This window comes from Chelon labrosus (assembly GCF_963514085.1).
Source record: "Chelon labrosus genome assembly, chromosome: 16".
NCBI classification, from domain to species: domain Eukaryota; kingdom Metazoa; phylum Chordata; class Actinopteri; order Mugiliformes; family Mugilidae; genus Chelon; species Chelon labrosus.
This window is the reverse complement of record NC_140349.1, coordinates 13,962,788-13,986,901: the sequence shown is the minus strand read 5'-3', so window position 1 is coordinate 13,986,901 and position 24,114 is coordinate 13,962,788. Positions and strand designations below refer to the sequence as shown.

Sequence of the window (24,114 nt, the reverse complement as noted above, 5' to 3'; positions counted from 1 at the left end):
ATAAGTACACAGCTACCATGTACCAAGCACTTACATGCTCTCATCTCCTGCATTTGACAGCGATGAGTCCATCTGCAGATGTTGAATTAAACTTGCGGAAGAGACAAGTCTTGACTATTTGCTTTGTTCAACAGAAAACTGCTACCGCAAATGCCAGCAGGATCACTCGTGTGAGAGGACTTCTTCAATTCAGCATTGAAGGTAAAAGACACAGCTAGAATCCAGGAAAGAAGGACACCGTTAGCGAGGGATGCCTGTATAGCACTGTGGGAACCTGCAGAGACAGGGTACGCCTGGTGGATGGATGGTTACCATGCACATGCCATAACTGTCAGGATAGACTAGATAAGAGGACTTGATTAACTGCTAGTAACTATCTCTAGTGAAAAACAACTCCTTAAATGGCACCGCTGAACCTTGCCCTTCCTCTTGTTTAGATGAACCTGTATAGGTGCTGATGATTTGTGTGAGCAGAGACACGGCAGGCCCCGAGTCTCTCGCGTCTCGCTTCCTGTGAATAAAACCATAAAAGATACTGAATGCATCCAGCCTCTGTGTTTCTCACCAACATCTATCACTGCATTGAAGGAAGTGTGCCCTTTATCAGATGTTCTTCGACTCCACTCAGCCATGCATCAGAAAGATCACTGTGCTGAAAAGGGTCAAATTTAAACTTGGTTAGCTTTAGTTTCTAGATTATCCCAACCTCATACCAAGCACAACATATTTTGAATATATATCCCAGAGACACACAGTATCCTCATAAATAATCCTAATTACTTTAACTTCTGTGTGCAGGTGGTGTGTTCTCCAGCAGCATCATGCAGCCAGGTGGGCCACGCAAAGCCACATCTTTCGTTCAGTGCATATGAGCTACCATGCTTTTTATTTTTCTGTAATTACGTTTGTTTGATGCATTCTCCATTTGTAGGCGTTTCAAGCAAAGGCCAGCTGTTTGATTCCCTAAAGGCGTATCTGAACAATAAGAAGAGATTACAACCCATTATAGGTCTGTGCCATCAAATCCCTGTGTTTTTAAATAAGCGCTGTGTCTTCTGTGTGCTTTGAAATAATCTGTTATTTTACGTACATTTAGGCCTGAGCAGCATTGTAGAATGTGTGAAGGTGGGTAGGCAGAACAGAGAAGCGTTGTACTTTTGTGAGGTGTGTGTGTGTCGACTTAGTAGAGCCGACATGCGGAACCACATAGCGGGAAGTCTACACAGATTCAGCTATATTGTAAGTAGTACTGGAGAACACGCCATGATGGTAAGACTGTGCTGCTTCAGACTGTATTTTAACAGGTGATCCTTTGCCTGACAGAAAGCCCGACACCGGCATTTAGTGTCTGAATGGCAGGAGAATTCTGACCTGTCTAAGCTGGCATGGCCTCTCATGGAGATGGCCAAGATGCTTGAGGGAAAAGAAGGGGCAGGAGATGTCCAGGTTTGTTATTTTGAGTCTTCATCTGTAGTTGCAAACTGATGACTGTATCGGTATGAGTGCTTACATCTTCTTCTTCTGAAGTTGTTAGAGGTTGAAGATGGTGTATACCAGAGGATAGCAACATGCTGCGAAAATGACGGTCAGTGGATATTCACTTTTTCAAAAGAGCCCCTCCTTTCTCACCCATGGACGTGGTGACTACATTGTGTCTATTTCTATAAGCGCATGCCTTTTACAAACTCCATTTGTGTCTCTTTCTCTCCGTAACACCACAGCTCTGACTCTAATAAATTTCTTAAGAGATGGGCAATCTGAGAGCTGTTCGGAGACTACATCTTCGCAGCGTCCCACCCAGTCACAGAGGATTGTACTGCTCGCACAGAACCAGCAGAGGTGGTCAGAGAAACCTGTCATGGCTGGCACAAAATCGTTCAGCTTTCTTGACAACTATACAGGAACCAAGCCTTTGATTGGTGAGCACAGATTCAGAACACCATCAAGAGTTACAAGACAATAGTAGTAATATACTAAATCACATTGAAAGTAAAGTCAATTAAATTATTGTTTTGCACCATTACGATTAATACATGCTTCTGCGTGTCATTATATATTCTGTAGTGATCATTTAAAAGAATAGTGTGACTTATAAGGAAATACACTTGTTCTTTTCCTTGCCAACTTAAATGAGAAGATTTATGGCAACAGCAGACTTTATACAATTCGTTGCATCTCCCTCTCGGAATAAGAAAGGAGAACTTTATTTTACAAAATGAAAACTGTTATATTAAAAAAGCCACTTACACGCATTTGCAACAGGTCTTGACCGTGTGGTTGAGTGCAGAAGTCAAGATGGCTGTTCATACGGTTTCTTGTGCCACTGTTGCCGCATCAGATCTAACAAAAAGGACATCATTGATCACCTGACCAGCTCCTCCCATCTCGTCAACTACTTGGTCAGCTTGTTGTGGATCAATGATCAAAACCTTTTACCATACAAAGCACGAGGAGGACTTTGCTAGGTGTGACTTAAATTGAATGAAAATATGTTTGTATAGATGGAAACTCGTCCTGAGCAGGTGGGGGTAATGACTGCAGATATTGAAGACAACTATCAGCTTCTCCAATCTCTGGCCAAGGAAGTGGAGCAAGAAGAGGGCAGAGGAGAGCTGAAGGTATCTTATTTTGTTTTGAGCACATATTATCCTGTGCTTACGCTTTATGTTAAACAACTAAATTTCCCCAAAGCTCGTGATTTCACATGTAAAGGTTTTTGAACGTCTCACGTTCCCAGGTAGTAAACGCACCAGAATCCCTCTGTATGCTTCTCACTGGCAAAAGTTACCACTGGTGTAAGTACAGATGATTGTTTTGTTTGTCTGGCTATAAACCCTTCACCTCTTTTACTCCAACTCTGCTCTTGAGGTGTGACTCTGTGTGTAAGTACAACATTTAACTCTCTTGTCTTTTCACATTAATACTTTGCGACTCCATGTCTTGAGAGGGCAGTGAAATACTTGATGCATAACAATACAAGCTACCAGGTTTGAAAAAATTGAAAAAACAACCTTTGTAGTACAGCCACTGCTTTTTAAAAAAAAATAAAAATGATTGGGAATAGTACTACTAAAACTACTAAACTACTAATTGGTTGTCCGTAATTGATTTCTGCACGAGTCTCATTTACTTTTTTCATTCAAGTAGTCGGCAAATATACGTTTGCATACAACTCATCAACCTTTTTTTTCCCGTCTTCATTTGTAACTCTGTATGTGTGAAGTCTACCTCAGTTTACTTTAACAGTTTCAATAATATCAACACAGATTTTTTTGGAATGCAGTGTTGTCTTTGTATACCCTTCTGTGTTGTTTTTAATATTTTCCAGGTATTAAGATGCTATGTGACGGATCAGCACATGCTAATATTCCAAAAAAGAGAATGGCTGTCAAAGGTGTGTGTCTTTGGAAACGACGTTTTTTCTTTTGGCAATGAATTACAGTTATAATTTTATTTTGCTTTCGAATCTGATTGTCTTGTTTACACTTTTAGTCCAAGAGCCGAGTGTGAACGAGACTTCAGGTCGAGCCATGTCAGAGGAACGCGCAGACATGCGGTCAAGACAGGCGAAAACATCAAAGAGGAGGAGCAGGAGGAAGACCAAAGTGAAGAGTACTGTGTTCAGTGTTTGCCTTCCTTTTAACAAATGTACAATGCTGCTGGAGAGGACATCTTTCAGCATGGGCAGCCTCCCTGTGACACCTGGACCACCTTCACCTGACTCCGACCAAGCGTCTCAGTTAGTGGACTTAGAGTTAGACTGTGACACTGGATCATTAGCAGCTAACCATAATGAATGCACTTCAATGTCTAAAACCTCACAACAACAGCAAGATCTCTGTAGTGAAGATGCAGATGATGGTCAATATGCACCAAGAAGACACTTCAGAGTCACCGTATTTCATGATGTGAATGGTTGTGCCAGTGATAGTGACCAGTTAAACCAGTCTGAAGACGTAACTGGGACAAAAGACCATGAGGTGCAAGGGGAAATGAATTATACCGGAAAGTACAGTTCTCAAGAAAGCTCAAGTGAGACATGGAGGAATGAAGACCTACGGACACAAAATGAGGAACTGTTGCCTGCGCAGTGTCACTCCCAGGACTGGTCCTCTTATAATAGCTCTTCCTACCCATATGACGAGGGCTGCGCTGAGCAGTGGTACAATTCGACAACAAAGACTAATGTTGGAACAAGAGTGGAAGGGTCAAGAGAAGGAAGACACAACAACGTGAGCTCAGATGCTATTCAACATTATAACCAACAACACTTCCACAATCAGCATATGCCAAGTGACAACACAAGTGCCCTGACAGGCATTGTGGGGAATCATCATTTGTCTGACGAACTGGTGACTTATTTCAATAGGGCCAGGATGAACATGCAGTCTCACTCAGGAGATGCCCTTGCTCAAAGTGGTAGCATTACACTCCAGCCTGGAGCAGAGTTTCTTGAGGCTCAACACAGACGATTGCACTCATACGCAGAGTACCCCACTGGCCACATCCAGACAGCGCCACAAAGTTGTTGGACTCAATCGACAGGCTATCAAGCCAACCAAGTAGTCCCTGGGTACACATCTATGCCCTACCACAATACTGGGACTTGTACTGGTCAAGGTTTGTCCTGGATGAACCCAGACCAGTACTATCCTTATTCAGCTGGGAGCAGTGGTTGGGTTGGGGCCAGGACAACTGCTTTCAGCCAGCCTGGGCAAGCTCTCTATTACGGAGCCTACGCTAATCTTAATTTCTGAGTTTGTCCGTCTTAATGAAGTGTAGATGGTATAACTCCATTCATGATTGCATATCCCAATTCTCAATATACTACCAGGTGGTACTGAGGCCACGTTTGTAGTCAGGGGGCAATCATCCCCATTGAGAGTCCCGTGTCGGACTGAATAAATGTATCTGGATCATGTCATAAATGGGACTTTTCTAACGGAGCAATGTTTTGGCTATAGTGTGACAATCGTCATGGCCTTATGAGAGACTAGATAATCACTAACATCAATCAGGGACCCTTAAACCAAAATGTGTTAATTATACCTTTTGTTTTTCAAGTAATACTAAGCATCAAACTTTGGCTAGCAGGTGGCTGTTTTTCTTTTTTTTGTTTTTGTTTACAAATTGTAATAGTTGACACAATAATCAATCTCAGTGACTCTGATCTTTATTTTTTTTCTAGTTCTTTTGGACCACCATATCAGTGTTACTCCATGTATTATATACAAACTGAAGAATACACTGTAAAACAGAAATTCACGTTTATCATGTTTGTGCTCGAGTGGATTTACTGTATTTTTTTTAAATGTCATGCAATAAAGTAGCTGAACTTATTAGTTGAAAGTGTCTCTTTTTCTCTTTTCTTTCTGGTTTAATTAAATAATACTGGGTCAAAATGTAGGCCTATGCCTTTTTGGTGTAGCTATAATTTCCGTCGGTCGTAAACGCAACATAGCTACGGAAGCGCCTCTTGCAGGCTGCTGTCTGTGCTTTGCCCCTCGGCTGCAAGACAGCCACCCCTCAAAACCTTCGGTAGCTAGTTAGCATAAGCAACCAGTAATTAATGCAGCAAAGGTAGCGTATGGCATTGAATTTGGATGGAAGATAATTCCAGCAGTGGCAGATTAACTTGCTGTTGACGACACATCTGGGGGAAACCTGAAAGCGTCCTCTCCCAGTGCCTCGACTCCCCTCTAATCTCGTCGAGATGTCAGCTTTCTCTGAGGTGGCTTTAGAAAAGAAACTCTCCGAGCTTAGCAACTCTCAGCAAAGTGTGCAGACGTTGTCGCTGTGGCTTATCCACCACAGAAAACACTCGAAGACCATAGTCAATGTTTGGTTCAACGAACTGAAGAAAGGTAAGGCTGCCCCGAGCTAGCTAGTTCCTCCGGAGTAAACACCGCTGACATGCTTCTCCTGCAAATCATGTTACATGTAGCATTTGGCTACACGAGCAGGCTAGCTCTGGCCACAGCTTTATTGTAAGATTAACGTCTTATTAGCATGCTAACGTAAAAGTTATTATACAGTGGGTGGTTTGTTAACGCGGTGGCTGCTAACGCTAGCCAACTTTCGAGTAACAGTGTTATCAGTTAAACCTGTTTTGACTCAGAAGCATTGTCTGACAGTGAAGATAAGTTATCTCTCCATCTCTTAAGGGTTGACTAGTCGTCTTAACATAAAGATATTGTGTAAATTGAATGTGTATCTAGTTGTGTGAAGGGTGATGTTAGTCAATACTTTAATCTTAACCTTTATACAATGTATCGCGATACTTAAATGTTATCCGAGATTAAACCCCTTCGTGCAGATATTAGATAGATAGTTAAAGATGCCACAAAATACGTTTAGTCATTACAAGTTTCCCTGTAACTGTAACTTATTTTGCTTATACGATATGTGCTTAGTTTGATCATATATAATTGCATTGTAGGCTCACAGTTACCATACACAGCTCGTTTTACAAAGCTCATTTTAAATGTAAAACTATTCAGAATGAATTGATCTGTGCTGTGTGAGTTAATGTTGTATGGAAGAAATTCATCACCAACCTCTACATATATTTACCAATGTTTGTTGACTAGCTGGAGTCAAGTACATAAATGAGTAGTTGTGAGTATTTTGGGTTGCGGTCGCATTTGTTTCTAATAATGATACACATACTGTTTCTCTGGGGTGTTCGTCAGCAACCTAATGATATCTCAAGTGGATATTGTATTTTGGGACGTTGTCTGATGACTGTAAGTAGAGTTCAGTCAGTGTTAACAGCAAGGGGAATAGAGATGTCAGTCTCTGGAGCATTATTCTCACCTCAGTGTTGACTGTGACCGGTCCAACAACAACATCAGTCCATAAAGGGAAGCAGGTGCGTTTCCTCTGCGCTGAAATTCAGTCTAGTGCTTTGTCAAGGATATATATCTTCCTAAGAACAAACTCATGGCAGTACTCCGTAGTTAAAAATAAATAAAAATAGCGTAAAGAATCGACAAGTTTTGAGCATTTGATGAATTTCTTTTATGATCACATTCCTGGAAAATCTGCTCATGCAATTTGGAAAAAAACCTTTGCTCTGAGCATGCTCTAAACTGATCAAAAGTATTTAAATTTGAGGCTTTTTTTTTTAACTCTGCAGGGACCGAGTTTTCCCTGGAGGATGCATATATGTGCACTCATCAGACGGTTCATTAGGCACACTAGTAAAACGAAATACAGTGTAATATGACAGTCCTGCACTAAATCTTAGTTTTGTGACTTTTATAAGACTCACTGGCTGTCGAGTCCGTCATTACTTGTATAATTGTGCCTTAAAATAACTTTTAGGTGGATAAAACTCATAATAAGAAAATCAGGAGAGAGGTCATGTTCAGTGTAGTGGCTGCAGCAAGTTAACCCGTTAAGTATTCCACTTGTTTTCACAGAACTGAACTTTTTAATGATTCCAAAGTACTCAAGGTCGAATGAGGGTTCATTCAGACAAGAATTGCAGTTAGCAGTCCTTAACTATATTGCAGCTCAGTCCACTACTGAAGAGATGATATATATCCCAACTTGTGAAAAACACACACGCACACAGTACAAACTCTCTGAGCACCGCGTTGATCTGCCGTTAACACCTGCTTCTTTTTAAACACCTGTCTATAACCAAGACTGTATAATTCCAGTCAGCTCTAACCTATAACTTGTCTACATGGATTTAAAATTAGAGTGCCCTTCTGTATACAAAAAAGCAAAACTCAGTTTGTTACCTACCCTAACTCATGGGTCTTATCTGTGGATATACTGAAGAAAAGAAACCGTGCGCTTAAAGGGTTAAGGCTCATTTAGGGTACCGTGGGACAGTATCTCTGTGTTCCATCTTTAGTGATCCAAAACAATCAATTCAAAAAATGCGGAGATGGAGAAACAGCCGGAAATACTAAAGCGGAAAGACGCTACTACCAAGCGGACCAACCACAGCTCTTGCGGCCTGCGGCGCATAGTTACATTTCTGGGGAGGTGCACGTCATCTACGACACTGGGGTCTGCCAGGGTCTGCGTATGCTCTGACCTGTCATCGTAGCTACGCCATCAAACTGACACAGAAGCCTAAACCGCCTATTAGTGTATAATTCTTGTTTTTTAGGCTGTGACTCATTTCTGTTATTCAAGAGTTGGTTCAGCTGCGTTAGTCACATTCAAGTTGGCTTGTAACATGTGTACTTTTTCATTTTAATGCACGCAGCTCAGGTATCACGCAAGCTGACCTTCCTTTACTTGGCCAATGACGTCATTCAGAACAGCAAGAGAAAAGGACCAGAGTTCACCCAGGACTTTGTGCCGGTCATCGTCGATGCATTCAAACATGTGTCCAGGTCAGATTTTACAGATTCATGGTTTGAAAACAGAGGACATTTTAGTCAGATTTTACACATGGTACACAGTTTATTAGGTACACTAGTGAATACAAATGCATTCTAATACAGTCCTGCACTAAATCTAAGCTTCATTAAGGTTATGCTATTCAGCATTTCTTTAAAATAAGTGAGAGTGCTGTTGATTTTTCATTTTGGAGGCTGTGGTTTGTTATACTATTGAGTTGTAATGTGTTGTATTGACACGTGTTTCTATTATTTTGTCAGCCCCATTTTAGTCAGTGGGCTAGGCTGAATAACAGAAACACTTTACTGTTTAATTCAGTCCATTTTAACAGCACCACAAACAACATTCTCCAAAGTGATCATGCATGAAGGACCATGTTTCTGTAGCTGTTTCAACATAAACTGATCATTAGAACAGTCATAAAGGAGGGTTTAGTGCAGGACTGTTATGTTAAGAGTGCATTTGTTTTCCACTCGAGTTACAACAGAGTTACTAAAAGTGTATGTGGTCTGTGTGTTTGTCTCCAGAGAGGGTGAGGAGGGCTGTAAGAAACAGCTGGGTCGGGTTTTGTCCATCTGGCAGGAGAGAGCTGTTTACGAGAACAACCTCCTGGATCAGCTCTCACAAGTCCTGTGTAAGTTATAAGCTATAAAGCTGCTGTGTGGTCTATTACATCAAATGCACACCTTTTCTTTTCAGACACAAAAGTGGACTGCTTTTCTTTTAAACCCTAGATGGAGAAAAAAAGGCTAAGAAGAGGTCGTATGAAGAAATCCAACCAGATGATGAGGGCTTTGCGTCTCAGAGCTCCCCAGCTGAGCCTCCACAGGTCCTGTTCTGTACAAGTAGTTCTGCTATAAATATTCATGAAAGTATACTTTTTATATAACTGTCAATTTACAGTTAATACAACGGCTTCTTTATTTTAATACCTATCTATCTCTCTGCTGCCGTGACACGTTATGACACAAACCGTATGTTCTTGTTGTCTCCACACCTCCCATCCCTGCTCGGCATCCCTCCCTGCACCTCAGACAGCAGAGTTAATTCGAGCTCTGCAGGAGCTGGAGAACGCAGCCTCTGGCGACTCAGTGTTACGTCAGCGCATCTCCTCCCTCCCTGCTGAGGTGCAGGACACATCGCTGCTTCACAGGATCACAGGTAGGAGGCAGAACAAAACACTGCTGTGTACTGTATGTATTAATCCACAGTTCATCAGCACATATTACACAATAAAGACACTTGGGTAGCGGGGTGGAAGCTAGAGGTAATCTAGAAAGTCAGGGTTTGCATCTGTGTGTGAGCAAATTTCTCCTTTCTAGAGAATAGAGAAATTAATTATTTACACCAGACTCTTGTCATTCCGCCTGTAACTACCGTACCCTGTTGAACAAACAAACAAGTCAAATACGTACCAGTATTCAGTATCATCTGAAGCGCGAGACAACAAAGTCATTTTACCACTTTGTATTCATTTGAACCCTGCAAACCATTGATGAAGCTAACTGTAGGAAGCTGAGGGCACACTGGGTTACAAAGAGTTAAATTTACCATCAGTGTCTGGTTATACATTAGCAGTTTACATTTCGTCAAGACTGATGGATAACTCACTGACCCTCAGCTGAACCCAGTGACTATGTTTAAGCTTTGCTCCCTCCCCTTCCTATACTTTGTGCTATAGATAAAGAATCAGGGGAGCGTCTTTCCCGGCTCGTGGAGGAGGCCTGCATGTTGCTAGCGGACTACAGCGGCCGCCTGGCGGCAGAGATCGACGACAGGAGGCAGCTCACGCGTACACTAATGGTCTTCCTGCAGAGCCAGAAGGACGGCTTGGCCCAGAATGAGCAGAAACTTGAAGTGCGTGAATAATTATTTTTTTTTTAACTTTCAATCCTAATTTGTTTATCTGTGTGTGTCTCGTCTGCTTCACGTTTCTTGTCAGCATCTGTTTGTCCGTCTCTGTGCTTTTTGAAGACATTTTGTCATGTGTTTTAGCATGCTGCATGCTTTCTGTTGTTGTTGATCGACCACCACCACTTCTGTTGCTACAAACAGAGGAAAGACTCTTCAGTAGATACAAACTGAACCTCCATCTGAGGTTTTCCCTGAATGCTTATCCTTTGAGCCTTTTTTCTTTTTGCTCATTTCACTCAGTGTGTGCTGATCATAGGGTAAGTATCTACCCTGAGTGTTTGATCTCATAAAATGAAACTGCAGATGTTCTGGTTTTCTCATAGCCATGATTTCTCTGTTGTGACAATAACTGTCGAGATTTATCCGCAGGACACCAAGAGGATAAAGGATCCAACTTCTTCAGTCAAGATATTTGTAATAAAAAAAAAAAAATAATGAAAATAAAAAATGAAACTGATTTTGTGAGTGCTTTTATTTTGCCGCTCCTGGTGGTGTATATATTGTTTTCAATTTCAAAGATGGTCTCAGTTCAGTGGCAGATGTAAATCAAATAGTGCTACATAATGTTATTACATAGGGCTACCAAAACTAAGAGAAAGACCAATAATACACGACTCTTTGTCTAAAATATTGATTATTAACAGGGTATTTTTTCATTTTAAAAAATGGTCTACCTGCACACCTCACCTACATGCATTAGTTGTCTGGCAGTAATATACAGTAAGCACATCTTACAACTGATACATGCAGCAAAGCCAGAGAAGAAATTAAAACATTTGGCAGACACTTGAAATATAAGGAGTAAAAATAGTCGATATATATGAATTTGATGCAGCCTTGTTCTTTGCTGTCTGAGTTGCATACACTCATAACTTCAACATTTAATTTAAAAACCCTGCCTGCTGTTTTGTTAGATGTGCATACTACAGAGACTCCTCTTTGAAATATTTTTCAATACAATCAACAAAACTACATATATTTGTTTTAGTTTCAGTTACCTTTAATGTGTTTTGTAGAAACCATTTAGCAGGTTAGTCATCATCCTGGGATAAATATATATATATATATATATATATATAGTTTAGATCTCATCATAAATTCAGTGATTTGAAAGAGTAGAGAGCTGAATGTGTTATGAACTAACAGCTTGAAGATACTTACAGCACATTCGCTTTTTTCCCAACATATAAAGTGTTTTTTCTGATGAAACTAATTGTAAGGGACAGCACATGTTTGACGCAGGACTTCTGTGTGGATAAGTTGGATCTAACGCTAACACCAAAAAAAATACACAGTAAAAAAAACTGATTTATTTTATGGACTTTTTAATATGAATATATTGTTATCTTTCCCCAAAATGTGTTGATTTAAAAAAATAAAATAAAAAAATCACAATGTCACTCATTCAGACTACATAGTATCTGAGATTTTCTCTTTCTTTTTTTTTTTCCAGGAATACAAACGCAAACTGGCGCGGGTGACCCAGGTCCGGAAGGAGCTGCGATCGCGTCTGAACAATCTCCCAGAAGGACTCTACAATTCTTCTAACTGACTGAAGCTTCGCCTCTTCACCACACGCCCTCCTGCTACTGAAACGTCCCCACCTGTCTCTTCAATACTTGGATCAGTGGCCTCGCCATAGTCCACCGTTCTTGACTTCGGGAAGCGTCTCTTTGTTGTCCCTGTATAGTGACCTGTTTATCCTTTATCATCAGGAAGGTCTAATTTTTTTTCTGTCACTAAGCTCATCTCTCAGACTAAAACACTGTACATTAAGGTTTGTTATGGATCAGACACAGGTCTCATGCTTTGGCCTCCATGCCATCTAACATTTATAGCTTTAAAGTGGTATGGCTGATGCTGGTGTGATATTTTTGTATTTGCAGCGACTGAAGATAATGCACCAGATTGTACCCATTTAGTGTGATCACTCATGATGATTTGCAGTGTTTACAGTTGCTGTTTCTTGTACTGTTAACATCAGTCTTCTTAGTTACAATTTTTCTTTTGCAGCAGTTGTTCAAGCTGAGATCGTTGATTTTATGCAGTGAGATCATTGGAAAACCGTGTTCCTCAAAGCAACCTATGTATTATTTTCATTAAGCCTTGTTTTTAGTGAAAGGAGTGTGTAAATCATTGCTCGATGTATATTTTCAAGTTTGCATGTAAATTACGGTGGAGTTATATCTGCTCATAAGTGCTTATGATTTGCATCTGCGTCGACACACTCGTGAAATGGTCACTCAAACAAATTACTGAGGTATCTCTTACCTCCTCTGTGCTGAAACGATCAGTGAAGTGAAGATGCGAGTTTACCGTTTTATTTATTGTATTGTTTTATTCCTAAATCTCCAAAAGGCTGTGCTGATGCCTCCCACAGCTTGAGAAGTGCCCCATTTTCCAAAGCCAGATGAAAAAAAAAGTACTGTTTGTCGTTGTAAATATGAAGCAAATGCTTCTTAGAACCAAATAAACAAAATACACAAATCTTTGCAGTCCTGTTTTGTATTTATTAAAGTATGTGCCCTTTAATTGAATTGTAACTGAGGTTCTGACCGACAGGGGGCGCAGAAGGGCATTTGTTAACCCGAGATGCGCTTGTTTTTTACACGGTAACATTTTTTTAAACTGCGGCGGCGCTGCACTAACGGCTCCGCTCATGTGAGGCTCCAATGGTGAACGACACTAACACACAGGAAGTAGACGACTTTCTACGTCGACTGCGTGCCCCGTAATACAATTCTGGTACAAACAGAAATAGCTTACCACCATACAGTTGACGAAATTATAAAATCACACAGGTGCTAACTTTGTAGTCTCAGCAAGGAAACACCACACGACTTGCTAGCTTATGTTTTGCTTGTAAAATAAGCAGCGTAGCTAGCTTAGTTACGTCCGCTTGCCAGTTGAACAGTTGCTAAGCTAGCAGCTAACAGCAACCCAGGAGACGCTAGGAGAGGCTGTGCTAGTCGAAAACGTTCAAAGATGGATATCGAAACGCCGTACGACGAGGAGCTTGAGTTCATCACATGCACGGTAAGCAGGCTTACGTTAGCTAATAAGCTAACACGGTCTAAGTGTTCAAGGAATAAAATTGCAACGTAGATTTAACAAGCCAACGAGCTGATGTTCAGTACTGGCCTGCACCGGTCTGTGTAAGTGTAAGCGTTTTATGTTCCTGTTAGAAAAGTTTCTTAAAACAATAAATCAGAAATAATAAATACACTGACATCGAAGTCGAAAGCATTGGCTCGTTGGTTTATTGCTCTCCTGAATCATACCACTGGATTCATAACACAACTTTAGTGTATATCTCTGTGTACCTAATAAATTGTCAGCTGACTGACACTAATGGATTTGTTTTCTCACCAAGGTCTGTAATAGATCCATAAGAGGGGAAACCTTGTTCAAGATACACCTGACCACTGCTCCACATCTGAAGGTACACACCACAAATGACCGAGCAGTCTGTGTGTTAAATATCAGTGATGCTACAACACCTGGTGGTGGACTCTAAATGTAATGAGGATGTTACTGTCACTTGTGTTTTTATGCATTTCCACTCTTTCTTCTCAAACCAGGTTCAAGATAAAACTCATTACAGGAAACAAGAAACAGCCAAGTATGATGTTTCAGGCTCTTTTCAACCTCATGTCTGAGGAGTCGTTCGTTTTAAGGGCCAGTCCAGTGATTTGATGTATTTCCTGTGACGCCTGTCTAACACAATGCATCTTGAGACGGCCAAGATATAAATAGGTGGTACAGTAAATTTGACTCGCTCGAGTACTGACTTAAGGCGCTTCATCGATGCCCCCGATTCTGTTTCTCTGCCTTTCAAACAGGATAAAAGCGTGACAGTGCCAACTTGAACGTTCATTCATTCATTCATTCATTCATTTTTCTGTAACCGCTTGTTCCTGTGAGGGGTTGCGGGGCTAGAGCCTATCCTTCCTGTGTGATCCCAGTACCAAAGATCACACACGCCAGGGAGCCCAACCACTTCACACCTGTGGCTTTAACATCTCACCTGATGAAGACCATGGAGAGGCTGATCCTGAACCACCTCCGACCCCTTGTGAGCCCGAAGCTGGACCCCCTGCAGTTTGCCTACAAACCGAGCATTGGTTTGTAGGCAAACGCTGCTGTCTACTTGATCCCTTTTGCACCTTGAGGAGCCCAGAGGTACTGTGAGAGTCATGTTTTTTGACTTCTCCAGTGCCTTTAACACAATACAACCATCGCTGCTCAAGGGGAAACAACAGGGAGCAGGGGTAAACAACCAGCTGACTGCATGGACCAATGACTACCTCACCAAGAGACCTCAGTATGTGAGGCTTCATGGCTGCGTGTCTGATGAGGTGCTCTGCAGCACAGGAGCTCCACAAGGGACAGTACTCTCTCCATTCCTCTTCACCATCTAGACTTCCGTTACAACACAGACAGCTGTCACATCCGGAAGTTCTCGGACGATACAGCCATCGTTGGACGGGTAACGGACGGGAACGACCTGGAATACAGGAAGGTGGTCGAGGACTTTGTCGACTGGTGTGAACGCAGTCACCTTCACATCAGCGCCACCAAGACAAAGGAGACGGTGATTAACCTCCAAAGGAAGGCAGCACACACAGCGCCGGTGAACATCCAGGGTTTGGATATCGACATCGTGGATGGCTATAAATACCTGGGTGTTCACCTGGACAATAAACTGGACTGGTCAGACAACACCAATGTCCTATACAAGAAGGGACAAAGTTGCCTCCACCTGTTGAGGAGACTGAGGTCCTTTGGTGTGTGTAGGACGCTGCTCAGGACCTTTTACGACACTGTGGTTGCATCGGCAACCTTCTACGCTGTGGTCTGCTGGTGTGGCACAGAGAGGGACAAGAACAGACTGGGCAAACTCATCAAGAGGGCCCGCTCCATCCTGGGCTGTCCTCTGGATTCAGTGGAGCAGGGAGGGGAAAGGAGGATGTTGGCTAACCTGTCCAACATCAGGAACACCCCCTCTCACCCCCTGTATGAGACAGCTGGGACTTTGGGAAGCTCTTTCAGCCAAAGACTGCTGCACCCACAGTGCAAGAAGGAACGCTTCCGGAGGTCTTTTGTCCCCTCAGCAGTCCGACTCTTCAGCATCAGCATTTCCTAACTCTTCTGCTGCTGAGCTGCTGAGCTTCTTTTCAGGACTGTGTGTACAGTGTATATATAACCATCATCTCACACCTTCTAGTTGCAATACGTGGTAATTTAACTCCTATTGGAGTTTGTTGTTGTTTTTATTCATGATATTCATTAATGTCAACATATATTTAACCTCCTTAACACTTTAACTCTTCAATCCACACAAATTGGTTGTTTCAACTCAGACTAGACACTGTGAATCTCTTTGATGCAATATGTAAATATTTTTTGTACATAACATATTTGTCTGCCGTATTCTATTCTATTGTTTTATTTATCTTATCTTCTGCACTTTGCACTGTTGTTTCCTGCCGCTGTAACACCCTAATTTCCCCACGGGGATGAATAAAGTCTTATCTTATCCTATCTTATCTTATCCCAGCTGTCATCGGGCAAGAGGCGGGGTACACACTGGACGGGTAACCAGTCTGTCGCAGGGTTAACACAGAGACAGACAACCATTTACACTCACATGCACACCTACAGCCAATTTACCAAATAACCTAACCAGCATGTCTTTGGACGGTGGGAGGAAGCCGGAGTACCTGGAGAGAACCCACGCAGACACAGGGAGAACATGCAAACTCCACACAGAAAGGCCACAGCGGCCCATGGATTCAAACCCGGGACCTTCTTGCTGTGAGGCATCAATGCTGACCACCTCGCCACTGTTCCGCCCTCTACCTTGAACAGCCTGTGTGAGAGGCTCAAATGACATCTCTTCAACCATGCCCATGACTGAGTTACTGTAAAATCTTCAGTAGCTACTTGATTTGCATAATCAACTGGGGAAAATCAGTGCATAACAAAATTTGTCTTCGATCATTGAGAAGATTATTTCTTGGTTATTTTTGAGAAGGACCGTGTCTTTGAAGAGAATGCCTTGCAGTAAGTCTGTTCCAAACGAGACAAACATTTATATCAGACTAACCTGCGATACTTGATCCACGTTTCCTCTTGATGTCTCGCTCCATCACATGTGGACGCATTGTGATGCATGCAGCCTATTTGCCTGGACAGTGGGTTTGGACACTGTGTATTTTCAGATCAGTTCTAAAGTCATTGTGAAAGGCCTCACATGTGGCTGAACTGTCATTTTCTTTTTCAAGTACTTGGACTTGAGGCAACAACAATGCCACTTAGACTGATGGTTCATCCTCACACCTGGAGTCTCCACAATAGTAACGCTTTTCTTCAGACACGCCAGGGCACTGTAGTGGTTTTTGAAGTTTTTGTGCAACTGGACGTCCTGGTCCCTTTAATCAGTCATTCTCAAATGGAGTCGGGACATTTGGCCAAATGACATTCTCATGAACGATATTCTTTGTGAAATAGCCCTGCCAGCAGTCCTTAAGAGTCTCTCTCAAATGGGAAATGTTCTTGAACCACGTACTTCTTATGTTTTTGTATTCCTTCCGGAAATTTGGCAACATCAATCACTGCAAGATTTTTGGACCAAGAGTTGCTGTACTCCCAGATTTTCATGATGAAGATTCATGTTTTGTTTGGACAGCTGACGCAACACGGAAAGCAATGCTTTCACACTCGGTACTGCTAGACAGTCGGGCCTAGCAGACCAGTAACACACATGGACAACCGAGCCTTACAGATGCTAACACCTTGTCCACACCTTTAGGAACACCAACCTGTCTGCAGCATCTTCACCTCTCTGCCTTGGTCTACTTGGGCTGTGTTCAGCCACAGGACTGGTGTTTGGGCAGTCTTTTTTTTTTTTTGGCAGTGCTCACTGCCAATTACACAGTGACTGTAATTATACACTGAAGCAGATGTCGCCTGATGATTGGACCAAATCTTTCAGCTGTCTTGACATTTGTGCATCTTCCGTGTTCCCTGCGTCCATTGTGACATATTTTATGTTTAACAGTAAATATAAGCACCCAGGATGGGGGCCTAATACATGCAGTCATTAAACACTAAGAAGAAAGGTGAGGAAATGTACCTGTACTGCACCTCAAGTGAGCTGTAGTTTTGGTTAACCGTTATGTGTTAAAAACATGTTTGTTTCCATGATATAACCCTTTCTCTGTTTGTAGCAGAGGTGAACTAATTTTTGTTGCTCTCCTTTCTTTCCTGGCAGAAAGAGGATACTCTTGTTGCTATGGGTAAGTAGACCACATCTTTAGCATTTTGTTCTATTTGGCCCTGTGTATATTTACTGGCACGTAATTGAGTCTACACGTGAAGGTAGACTCATTCAGATGTGTTTTAGTTGCACAAAATTACGTCACTCAAGACTCGATTCAAATCCATCATGATTTGAAAGATCCGATATTGATTCAGAAAATCCCTGGCTCAGCTTTTTTTTTTTTTAAATAGAAGCCTTTTCCCACATCTTCTCATTAAGAGTCTCACTTTGATCTTGCAAAACAAGATTAGTCCACGTGTGAGGGGGACTGAAAAAGTATGACGACGGAGAAGAACTGAACAAAAGCAAAGCCACATGCAATATGAGCAAACTAGAGGTAAAATATTGTGGAAACTCCACAATATCTCCAAAACCAATGTCAGCATTAGTTTATTGGAAATGTCTTTCATAACTAAGCAAAATAGTTTCGAAACTGAAATATTTTGAAGAAAAATTCAAAATTCCCAGCCAATGCACATTGAATTATTCTGGTACCACATGGTCAATGAAGGGTCAATATTTGGCTACAGTTTTACTTGCTATGTCTGCTGGCTAGTGGCCGTGGACCTAGATAATGAAAGATGCAAGTAAACATGTCTGCAGCTCTATCCGTGATGCTTTGGGTAAGTTGCAGAGCAACCTCTTGCGCAGCTGTTTGTATCAAACAGATTGTTTGTTTGATCCCCATTTCTATTAGGATGTGGGTTCAGCATGGAAAAAAAAGAAACTACATTGATGTTTCTTCTCGTGTATAAAAGAAACTGCTACAAAAAGCTTCAAACAACACCTGTGCACGTTGGCTAACCTGCACCCAGGAGAGGCTTGTTCCAGCTTAGCTTGATGAGGAAAGTGCTTGACGCTAACACACAGAAAACTGGATTTGTTTGTTTAAATTGAACAACCGTCTGTGTGACGGAAACATGTTTGTTTGCAACCGTTGCGATATTTTAGGACTTCATGAATATTTTTTTATGCTCTTGGTATGTAGGTGATTTAGATGTTTTTGTAATAAGGTGGTTGTCACAGGAGGACAAGGCCATATTGCCTCACGAGGCTATTTTGTCTTGATGGTGTTTGTCACCATAAAGTCACCTTCTTTACCTGAAGACATTCAGACAACGATGTCAGAGGTCCGATAGAAAATTTTCCGTCCCCGTTGATGTAAGTAAAGCAAAATGTTATGATCTGCGTGTTCAAAGAAACTACTGGAGATCATTCATAGAAATGTCTACGGTTAGTCGTGCATTTGTAGCATTTCTACCAGATTTCTGGATGCGAACTGAAGATGTAAGTGGGGTTGCTTGAACCTGGACATCAAAAGTGCAGGAATTCATTAGATACCCAGTGATATAAAAATGACACAGCCCACCACGATGTGTGTGAACCTCAACAGAGAAGATCGGCCGACATTTTGACATCCAAGCGAGACAGCAGCTCCAGTATTTGGACTATCACAGTGAGTTTTTTGTGATTCTTGTTCAGTGGTTAGTGCTCGGAAGTCCCCGTTGGGTCCCCACCTTTTCTTTTGCAGACAAGATCTCAACAAAGACTGTCTGGAGCTGATTTGATCTCTGCATTTAAGCGTTGCTTTAATCGTTTAACCCATCCATTCAGACACACAAGGAGCAAACTTGGAAAAGTGGGCAGACACCTGTGCTGCACTGGGCAGCAGTTTTGGGGGTTAGATGTCTTGCTCAAGGGCTCTTCAACCATGGATTAATCCGAAGCAGTGGCCCAATGGTCCCAAGTCCGTTTCTCTAACACTAGTTCACAAGCTTGTACAGTGAAATCAAATGTAGCATTCCGCAGGTGTTTGTACTCTACAATGAGTAGATTACATTTGAAGATATTTCAAAAACGATCTCTGCATTGTTTTCTTTTTCTAATTATCAGTGTTGGGTTTTTCAGGGCAGGCTATCAGACGGCAAAATGTACCTGAATTTACGAACATTGTACAATATCTGGATTACCTGAAGCTGGATGAGCCCATCATTGGTGAATAACAAATTCTGGAACATTTATTATTGAATACCGCATCAGTTTGACCCGATTCGACTAATGCTTTTATGTTTTTAGGGTTGACTTTTTTGGAGGAAGTGCCGTCTAACGACCCAGCGAGTCCCAGTTACTCGTGTGAGCTGTGTCATCTGATTGCAAACATGGCGGAAATGGTCCGTCATGTGATTGGGCGTAAACACAGGCAGAAATACGTGGTAAAGCACTGTAAACATTTTTAAGAAGCTCCAAGAAGACATTTTTGTGTGTCTGCTTCTTTTTGCCTTTTCAGTAAGATGATAACAGAAAATGTTTATGTAGGAACTGAAACGACAAGACTTGGTGACCTGGGATAAACAATCCCTTTCAACCCAAGGAGGAAAAGTGATGCGAGCCAGAGCGGAAATAATAGAGAGACAGGATGGACGAGGAACTCCAAAGGTGGGAAGAATAGACAACTAGACCTGTTGAATATAATCAAATGTCCTTTTCAACTTGTAATTTTGAGAGTAACATATATCTGGTTAACTTTTGTGTGTTTCAGTTTATGGTGAAAAAGAGGACTGAGGCCAAATTAAACATCTGGGGAGGTACAGACGTACTGTGAAGTCATTTATCTGTCAGGCTAAGCCCAGCACATTTACAGTGATGTTAATGCCATGTGTGTCTGTTCTAAAGGTCCCCCGAGGCAGAACCAAGACAGAGACCGAAGGATCCCACAGAGAACCCCACACGATGTTCCACCACTCTTACCAGAACTAAAGGACTTTCAGCATAAGAACTCTCCCCGAAGGATGTATCCCCCAGATTACCCCAACACACCCACATTCCATCCAGATGTACCTAACATGAACAGAGACAGACCGTCCCAGTGGGAGAACTCCCTAGGACATGACAGCATGGCAGAGGAGGTGCAAAGGGCAGACTACAGGGAAAGAAATAGGTACAGAGAAGACAGCTTGGACTCTGATTATCGCCATCAGTATGAAGGGGAATATGTTGAAGAGCCACGAAGAAGTGCAGTTCTCCAGCCAGGCGATAATCCCAGAAATGATTATGAGGAGGCTCCACGTGTAAAATATTACCCGGGAGAAAGATCTTACCCACAAAGAGATGCTTTGAAGGAGTTCTACTCTGAGGAAGTTAACCGAGGGCAGGTTCGTTCTGCTGAGTATCAGCCCTCCAAGCTTGGTTCCCCTGAAGGTGATAAACAGCAGTGGCTGCTGGGGAGAGACTCTGGTAGACATGATCCTGTGAACAGAGCAGGAAGGCAGGGATCAAGGGAACCGGAGGACAAGTGGAGGAACTTTTCCCCACCTGCGGAGAGTGACCGGTCACGTGACCATTTGTTTAGTGTAATCAGAGATTATCATCATAAAATGGGAGGACCACATCAAGAGGAGAAAATTGACAGCCCAGGGGCTAGCAGAGCAGGAGCCCCTACCATGCAGAGCCGAGCAGAAGTACCCAGGACCATCTCTGACATCCCAGAGCCATTCAGGCGTTTCCTGACAGGGGCCAGTAATGAAGAGGGACACGGTAAAAGGAAAAGGAAGAGTCGGTTCTCTGACGCCACTCCAGAGGAGCTAGAAATGACGAAGGAAATGTGAGTGTAAAACTGACGGGCTAATAACTTACAAATGGAAATGTTTTGTGAGCTTTTCTTTTTGACATGTTTTATTTTTGCTTGAAGGTTAAGGGATGGACCTCCGAATCCAAAGTTTGGTGGTAATTCTAGAGCAGTTACTGGATCACTGAGACCCGAATTCAGTGGAGCACAGTATTCGGACCGCATCAGAAAATCACAGGTAGTAAGTTGTCAGCCAAAGTAGGCTGTTGTAGGTTAACTGTTAATGTCCTAATATTTTATACCCCTGCCCTGTAGCCTAACTATTGTACTGATGTTGGACCGGTTGCTTTATTTAGAGTCCAAATTATCCTGAAAGCTACCAGAGAGGAGGCTCTGAGTCAGATGGTGTTTTTGATATGCTGGTAAGATCATGAAATACCAACATTTATAACAGCATGTGACTTGTTTGTTCTGCAGCCGCTCACAGGTCTTTTTTCTGTCCTCTCTTTTTCCTATTAGAGAAACATCGACATTGAGAACGCAGAAGAGGCTGACTTCCTGAAGAACAAACTTTGCAACCTTCTGAAAGAATTCAAGAGCAAAAAGTTGGAGAAAGTAGCGGTATGTGTCTTTTTTTTTTATGGCCAGTTCTTTGCCTCATTGCAGAGCAGTAGAGATGAATTAAACAAGCGTTTGTTTTCGTTGCAGCAAAACAGACCAAGTATGGCCAGCATCTCAAACGATTACTCACAGCCACCTAGACAAGTCCAGTATGAGAGAACCCTAAGAGAAGATTCAGACCGCAGACCACCAGAAGACTCATACTTCAAAGATGACAACAGAGGAGGCTGGAAGCAGTGGGAGCACGTACCCGAGGAACGGCCCCAGGAGTACCACCAACCCGAACGCGGGGAACCCAGACACTCGAGCAGAGGCCGTTATGAAGGTATAATGCATGACATTTACAGCGGCCTCAGAAATCGCGGCGAGAACACTTAAACAGCAAAATAGATTAAAATGAAGACAGAAAATCACCCAACAGTAGCTTCTCTAAAGATCACAGTTTCTGATGTAGCTGTCATGAAAATTTCCATCATGTTACAGAAAACAAAGCCTTTAGTTCGTCCGCACATCGACGTGCTGCCATTTTTGTCTCTGTGGCATCCCTTAGGTGCTCAAGGAGATTTAGGGCAGGGCTCTGAGATGCCTATTCTAAGTTTTTCTCCTGGAGTCTTGCTGACAGATCCATATCTGTCACTTTCTTTTAAAAGTCCAATGCTGTGAGGAATGTATTGCCAGGAAAGGAATATAATTTTCATAATTATGTTTTTATCTTAAAATGAGCCCTTTATGTTTACTTAGTGAGCAGATTTGCTGCCAGAGAGTCCACCGTATTTCTACAGTTGACTAGAATAGATCAAGATTCCGTACTGCCTCTAAAGAGGGCCTTTGACATTTTAAGTTGCCGTCATTAGTTTTGCTTCTTAGTTGGAAGGTAATAATTAGGGCTGTAGTCTGTTGTTTGCTTTCTGCAATCTCGCCACTAGATGCCACTGAATCCTTTGTACACATCAGCGTTCTTGATTCCATTAATAAGTCAAATTCATCTGTGACAGAAACAGCCTTTATGTTCCTTCCACCATACCATATATATTTTTATCTCCCGTATTATTGAGTGTACTAACACCTTTTTTAGCCCAGTATTTCTGGGTCTTCCTGGGTCTCAAGTATCCCACTTTTGGAGAATTCCCCTTACAGAAATGGCAGGCAAACAATGTTTGACCTTTTCTCTCAGCTCACTTTACCTGTCTTTGTCATTATGTAGTATTTCTCTCAAGCTTCAAAACCAGTTCCAAGCTTATTGATAGTGGACATATAAAGTGAAAAAGGTGCCTCACTCAGAGTAACCGCAGGTGTTGTTGATCACGTTAATCATGGGTTCCACTAAGTCAGGCCTTGTACACATGGGAGAGGGTTGTATATATGGGATTTATTCATTTTGCTAGAACATTTCTGTTGAGAGTTGTGCAGAAGGTGTTTTATATAGATTAAATGCCAGTTTGTCAAATGAGACCAGAAGTATTCTTCACTAAAAGCACTATATGTGTTAAGTGGTTATACTGTGTGAACACAAAACGTATTCCTAGTTTTTTGGCATGTGATTTTGTTATGATTATGATGAACAATAAGTTACAAATTCTGTTTGTTCTGTCAGAATAAGTCCTTTTTCCTCCACTATGTTTCATTTAAGTTCTTTTCCCTTTGTCTTTCTTTCAGAGGATTTTGGGAGCCATTTAGATCAACGCTCATCTTATCCTGAAAGGTTTCAAGAACCCAGGCGCCCTCATGACTACCAACCTGCTGCTCAGAAGTTTTTTGACTCCCGCTCTTCTGAACCTGCCCTTCACATGGACCTTGGACCCAGGATGAACCGAGAATCCCGGCTCTCTAACCTGGACAAAATCACCTCCACCCTCCTGGAATTTGTGGCAAGGAAGTAATCATCATCATCTGCATCGTTTCATAAGAGTTTTATAAAACTGAAAATTCACAAATGTAATTGAATACTTTGGTTGAAAAAAATATTTTAGGTTGAATGCCTCATTTACCCTTAACAGGAATAACCGGGTATAGAAAATGAATGAATGAATGCCTCATTTTTTAATTTTATTTTTTTTTTTTAGTTATTTGCTCTAGACATTTGTCAGGAGTTTTGTTGTTCAAGTGTTTATATGAACATTAAAACATTTGTTTACTACAACTGTCCTTTAATTTAACCTTAGTTGTGTTTTTAGACACTGGTTATACATTTGGGAATGTGTTTTTGTTTTGAAGCTAAAAAAAAATGAAAACTTGGAAATATGTTGTCAGTTCTTCGGTTTTACCTTACAGCGGTGTACATATCTTACACTGTAACATGGTACAACTTGAAATAGATATATATATA

General features: G+C 41.8%; 3 protein-coding genes across 5 annotated transcripts; all 3 read left to right on the top strand.

Moving 5' to 3' along the window:
* The first annotated feature begins 121 nt into the window (after nucleotides 1–121).
* On the top strand, nucleotides 122–5,339 carry LOC311501495 (uncharacterized protein). The gene is made up of 12 exons (XM_084563350.1): nucleotides 122–201; nucleotides 799–831; nucleotides 932–1,009; nucleotides 1,097–1,239; nucleotides 1,324–1,446; nucleotides 1,528–1,585; nucleotides 1,722–1,919; nucleotides 2,263–2,399; nucleotides 2,502–2,618; nucleotides 2,738–2,795; nucleotides 3,329–3,394; nucleotides 3,493–5,339. Exons 2-12 carry the CDS (start codon nucleotides 822–824, stop codon nucleotides 4,755–4,757), a joined length of 2,253 nt encoding a protein of 750 aa, XP_084419476.1. The 5' UTR covers nucleotides 122–201; nucleotides 799–821; the 3' UTR covers nucleotides 4,758–5,339.
* Nucleotides 5,340–5,466: 127 nt separating this feature from the next.
* Nucleotides 5,467–12,756, top strand: LOC311501502 (regulation of nuclear pre-mRNA domain-containing protein 1A-like). Its single transcript, XM_084563375.1, has 7 exons — nucleotides 5,467–5,864; nucleotides 8,228–8,357; nucleotides 8,892–8,998; nucleotides 9,099–9,193; nucleotides 9,399–9,525; nucleotides 10,046–10,221; nucleotides 11,732–12,756. Exons 1-7 carry the CDS (start codon nucleotides 5,714–5,716, stop codon nucleotides 11,828–11,830), a joined length of 885 nt encoding a protein of 294 aa, XP_084419501.1. The 5' UTR covers nucleotides 5,467–5,713; the 3' UTR covers nucleotides 11,831–12,756.
* Nucleotides 12,757–12,761: 5 nt separating this feature from the next.
* LOC311501497 (uncharacterized protein) lies at nucleotides 12,762–24,110 on the top strand. 3 transcript variants are annotated; one of them, XM_084563352.1, is made up of 13 exons: nucleotides 12,762–13,314; nucleotides 13,652–13,720; nucleotides 17,555–17,579; nucleotides 19,511–19,597; nucleotides 19,679–19,815; nucleotides 19,919–20,038; nucleotides 20,142–20,187; nucleotides 20,276–21,203; nucleotides 21,291–21,408; nucleotides 21,524–21,589; nucleotides 21,687–21,788; nucleotides 21,876–22,113; nucleotides 23,445–24,110. In XM_084563352.1, exons 1-13 carry the CDS (start codon nucleotides 13,264–13,266, stop codon nucleotides 23,666–23,668), a joined length of 2,211 nt encoding a protein of 736 aa, XP_084419478.1. In that variant the 5' UTR covers nucleotides 12,762–13,263; the 3' UTR covers nucleotides 23,669–24,110. The 3 variants fall into 3 exon arrangements, with proteins under 3 accessions (XP_084419478.1, XP_084419479.1, XP_084419480.1); XM_084563353.1 differs by having other exon boundaries at nucleotides 12,764–13,314; nucleotides 21,291–21,405; XM_084563354.1 differs by lacking the exon at nucleotides 17,555–17,579 and having other exon boundaries at nucleotides 13,270–13,314.
* The last annotated feature ends 4 nt before the right edge of the window (nucleotides 24,111–24,114 follow it).

What these genes read in the sequence shown, in the direction of transcription:
- LOC311501497 (XM_084563352.1), top strand. Translation starts at nt 13,264, where the DNA reads ATGGATATCGAAACGCCGTACGACGAGGAGCTTGAGTTCATCACATGC. An exon ending in GCTGGATGAGCCCATCATTG is followed by an intron (nt 19,598 to 19,678) that starts GTGAATAACAAA and finishes TTATGTTTTTAG; the next exon opens with GGTTGACTTTTTTGGAGGAA. An exon ending in GCATCAGAAAATCACAGGTA is followed by an intron (nt 21,409 to 21,523) that starts GTAAGTTGTCAG and finishes TGCTTTATTTAG; the next exon opens with AGTCCAAATTATCCTGAAAG.
- LOC311501502 (XM_084563375.1), top strand. Translation starts at nt 5,714, where the DNA reads ATGTCAGCTTTCTCTGAGGTGGCTTTAGAAAAGAAACTCTCCGAGCTT. An exon ending in GTTCAACGAACTGAAGAAAG is followed by an intron (nt 5,865 to 8,227) that starts GTAAGGCTGCCC and finishes TAATGCACGCAG; the next exon opens with CTCAGGTATCACGCAAGCTG. An exon ending in TCAGCTCTCACAAGTCCTGT is followed by an intron (nt 8,999 to 9,098) that starts GTAAGTTATAAG and finishes TTTAAACCCTAG; the next exon opens with ATGGAGAAAAAAAGGCTAAG.
- LOC311501495 (XM_084563350.1), top strand. An exon ending in AAGGGGCAGGAGATGTCCAG is followed by an intron (nt 1,447 to 1,527) that starts GTTTGTTATTTT and finishes CTTCTTCTGAAG; the next exon opens with TTGTTAGAGGTTGAAGATGG. An exon ending in AACATGCTGCGAAAATGACG is followed by an intron (nt 1,586 to 1,721) that starts GTCAGTGGATAT and finishes GTAACACCACAG; the next exon opens with CTCTGACTCTAATAAATTTC.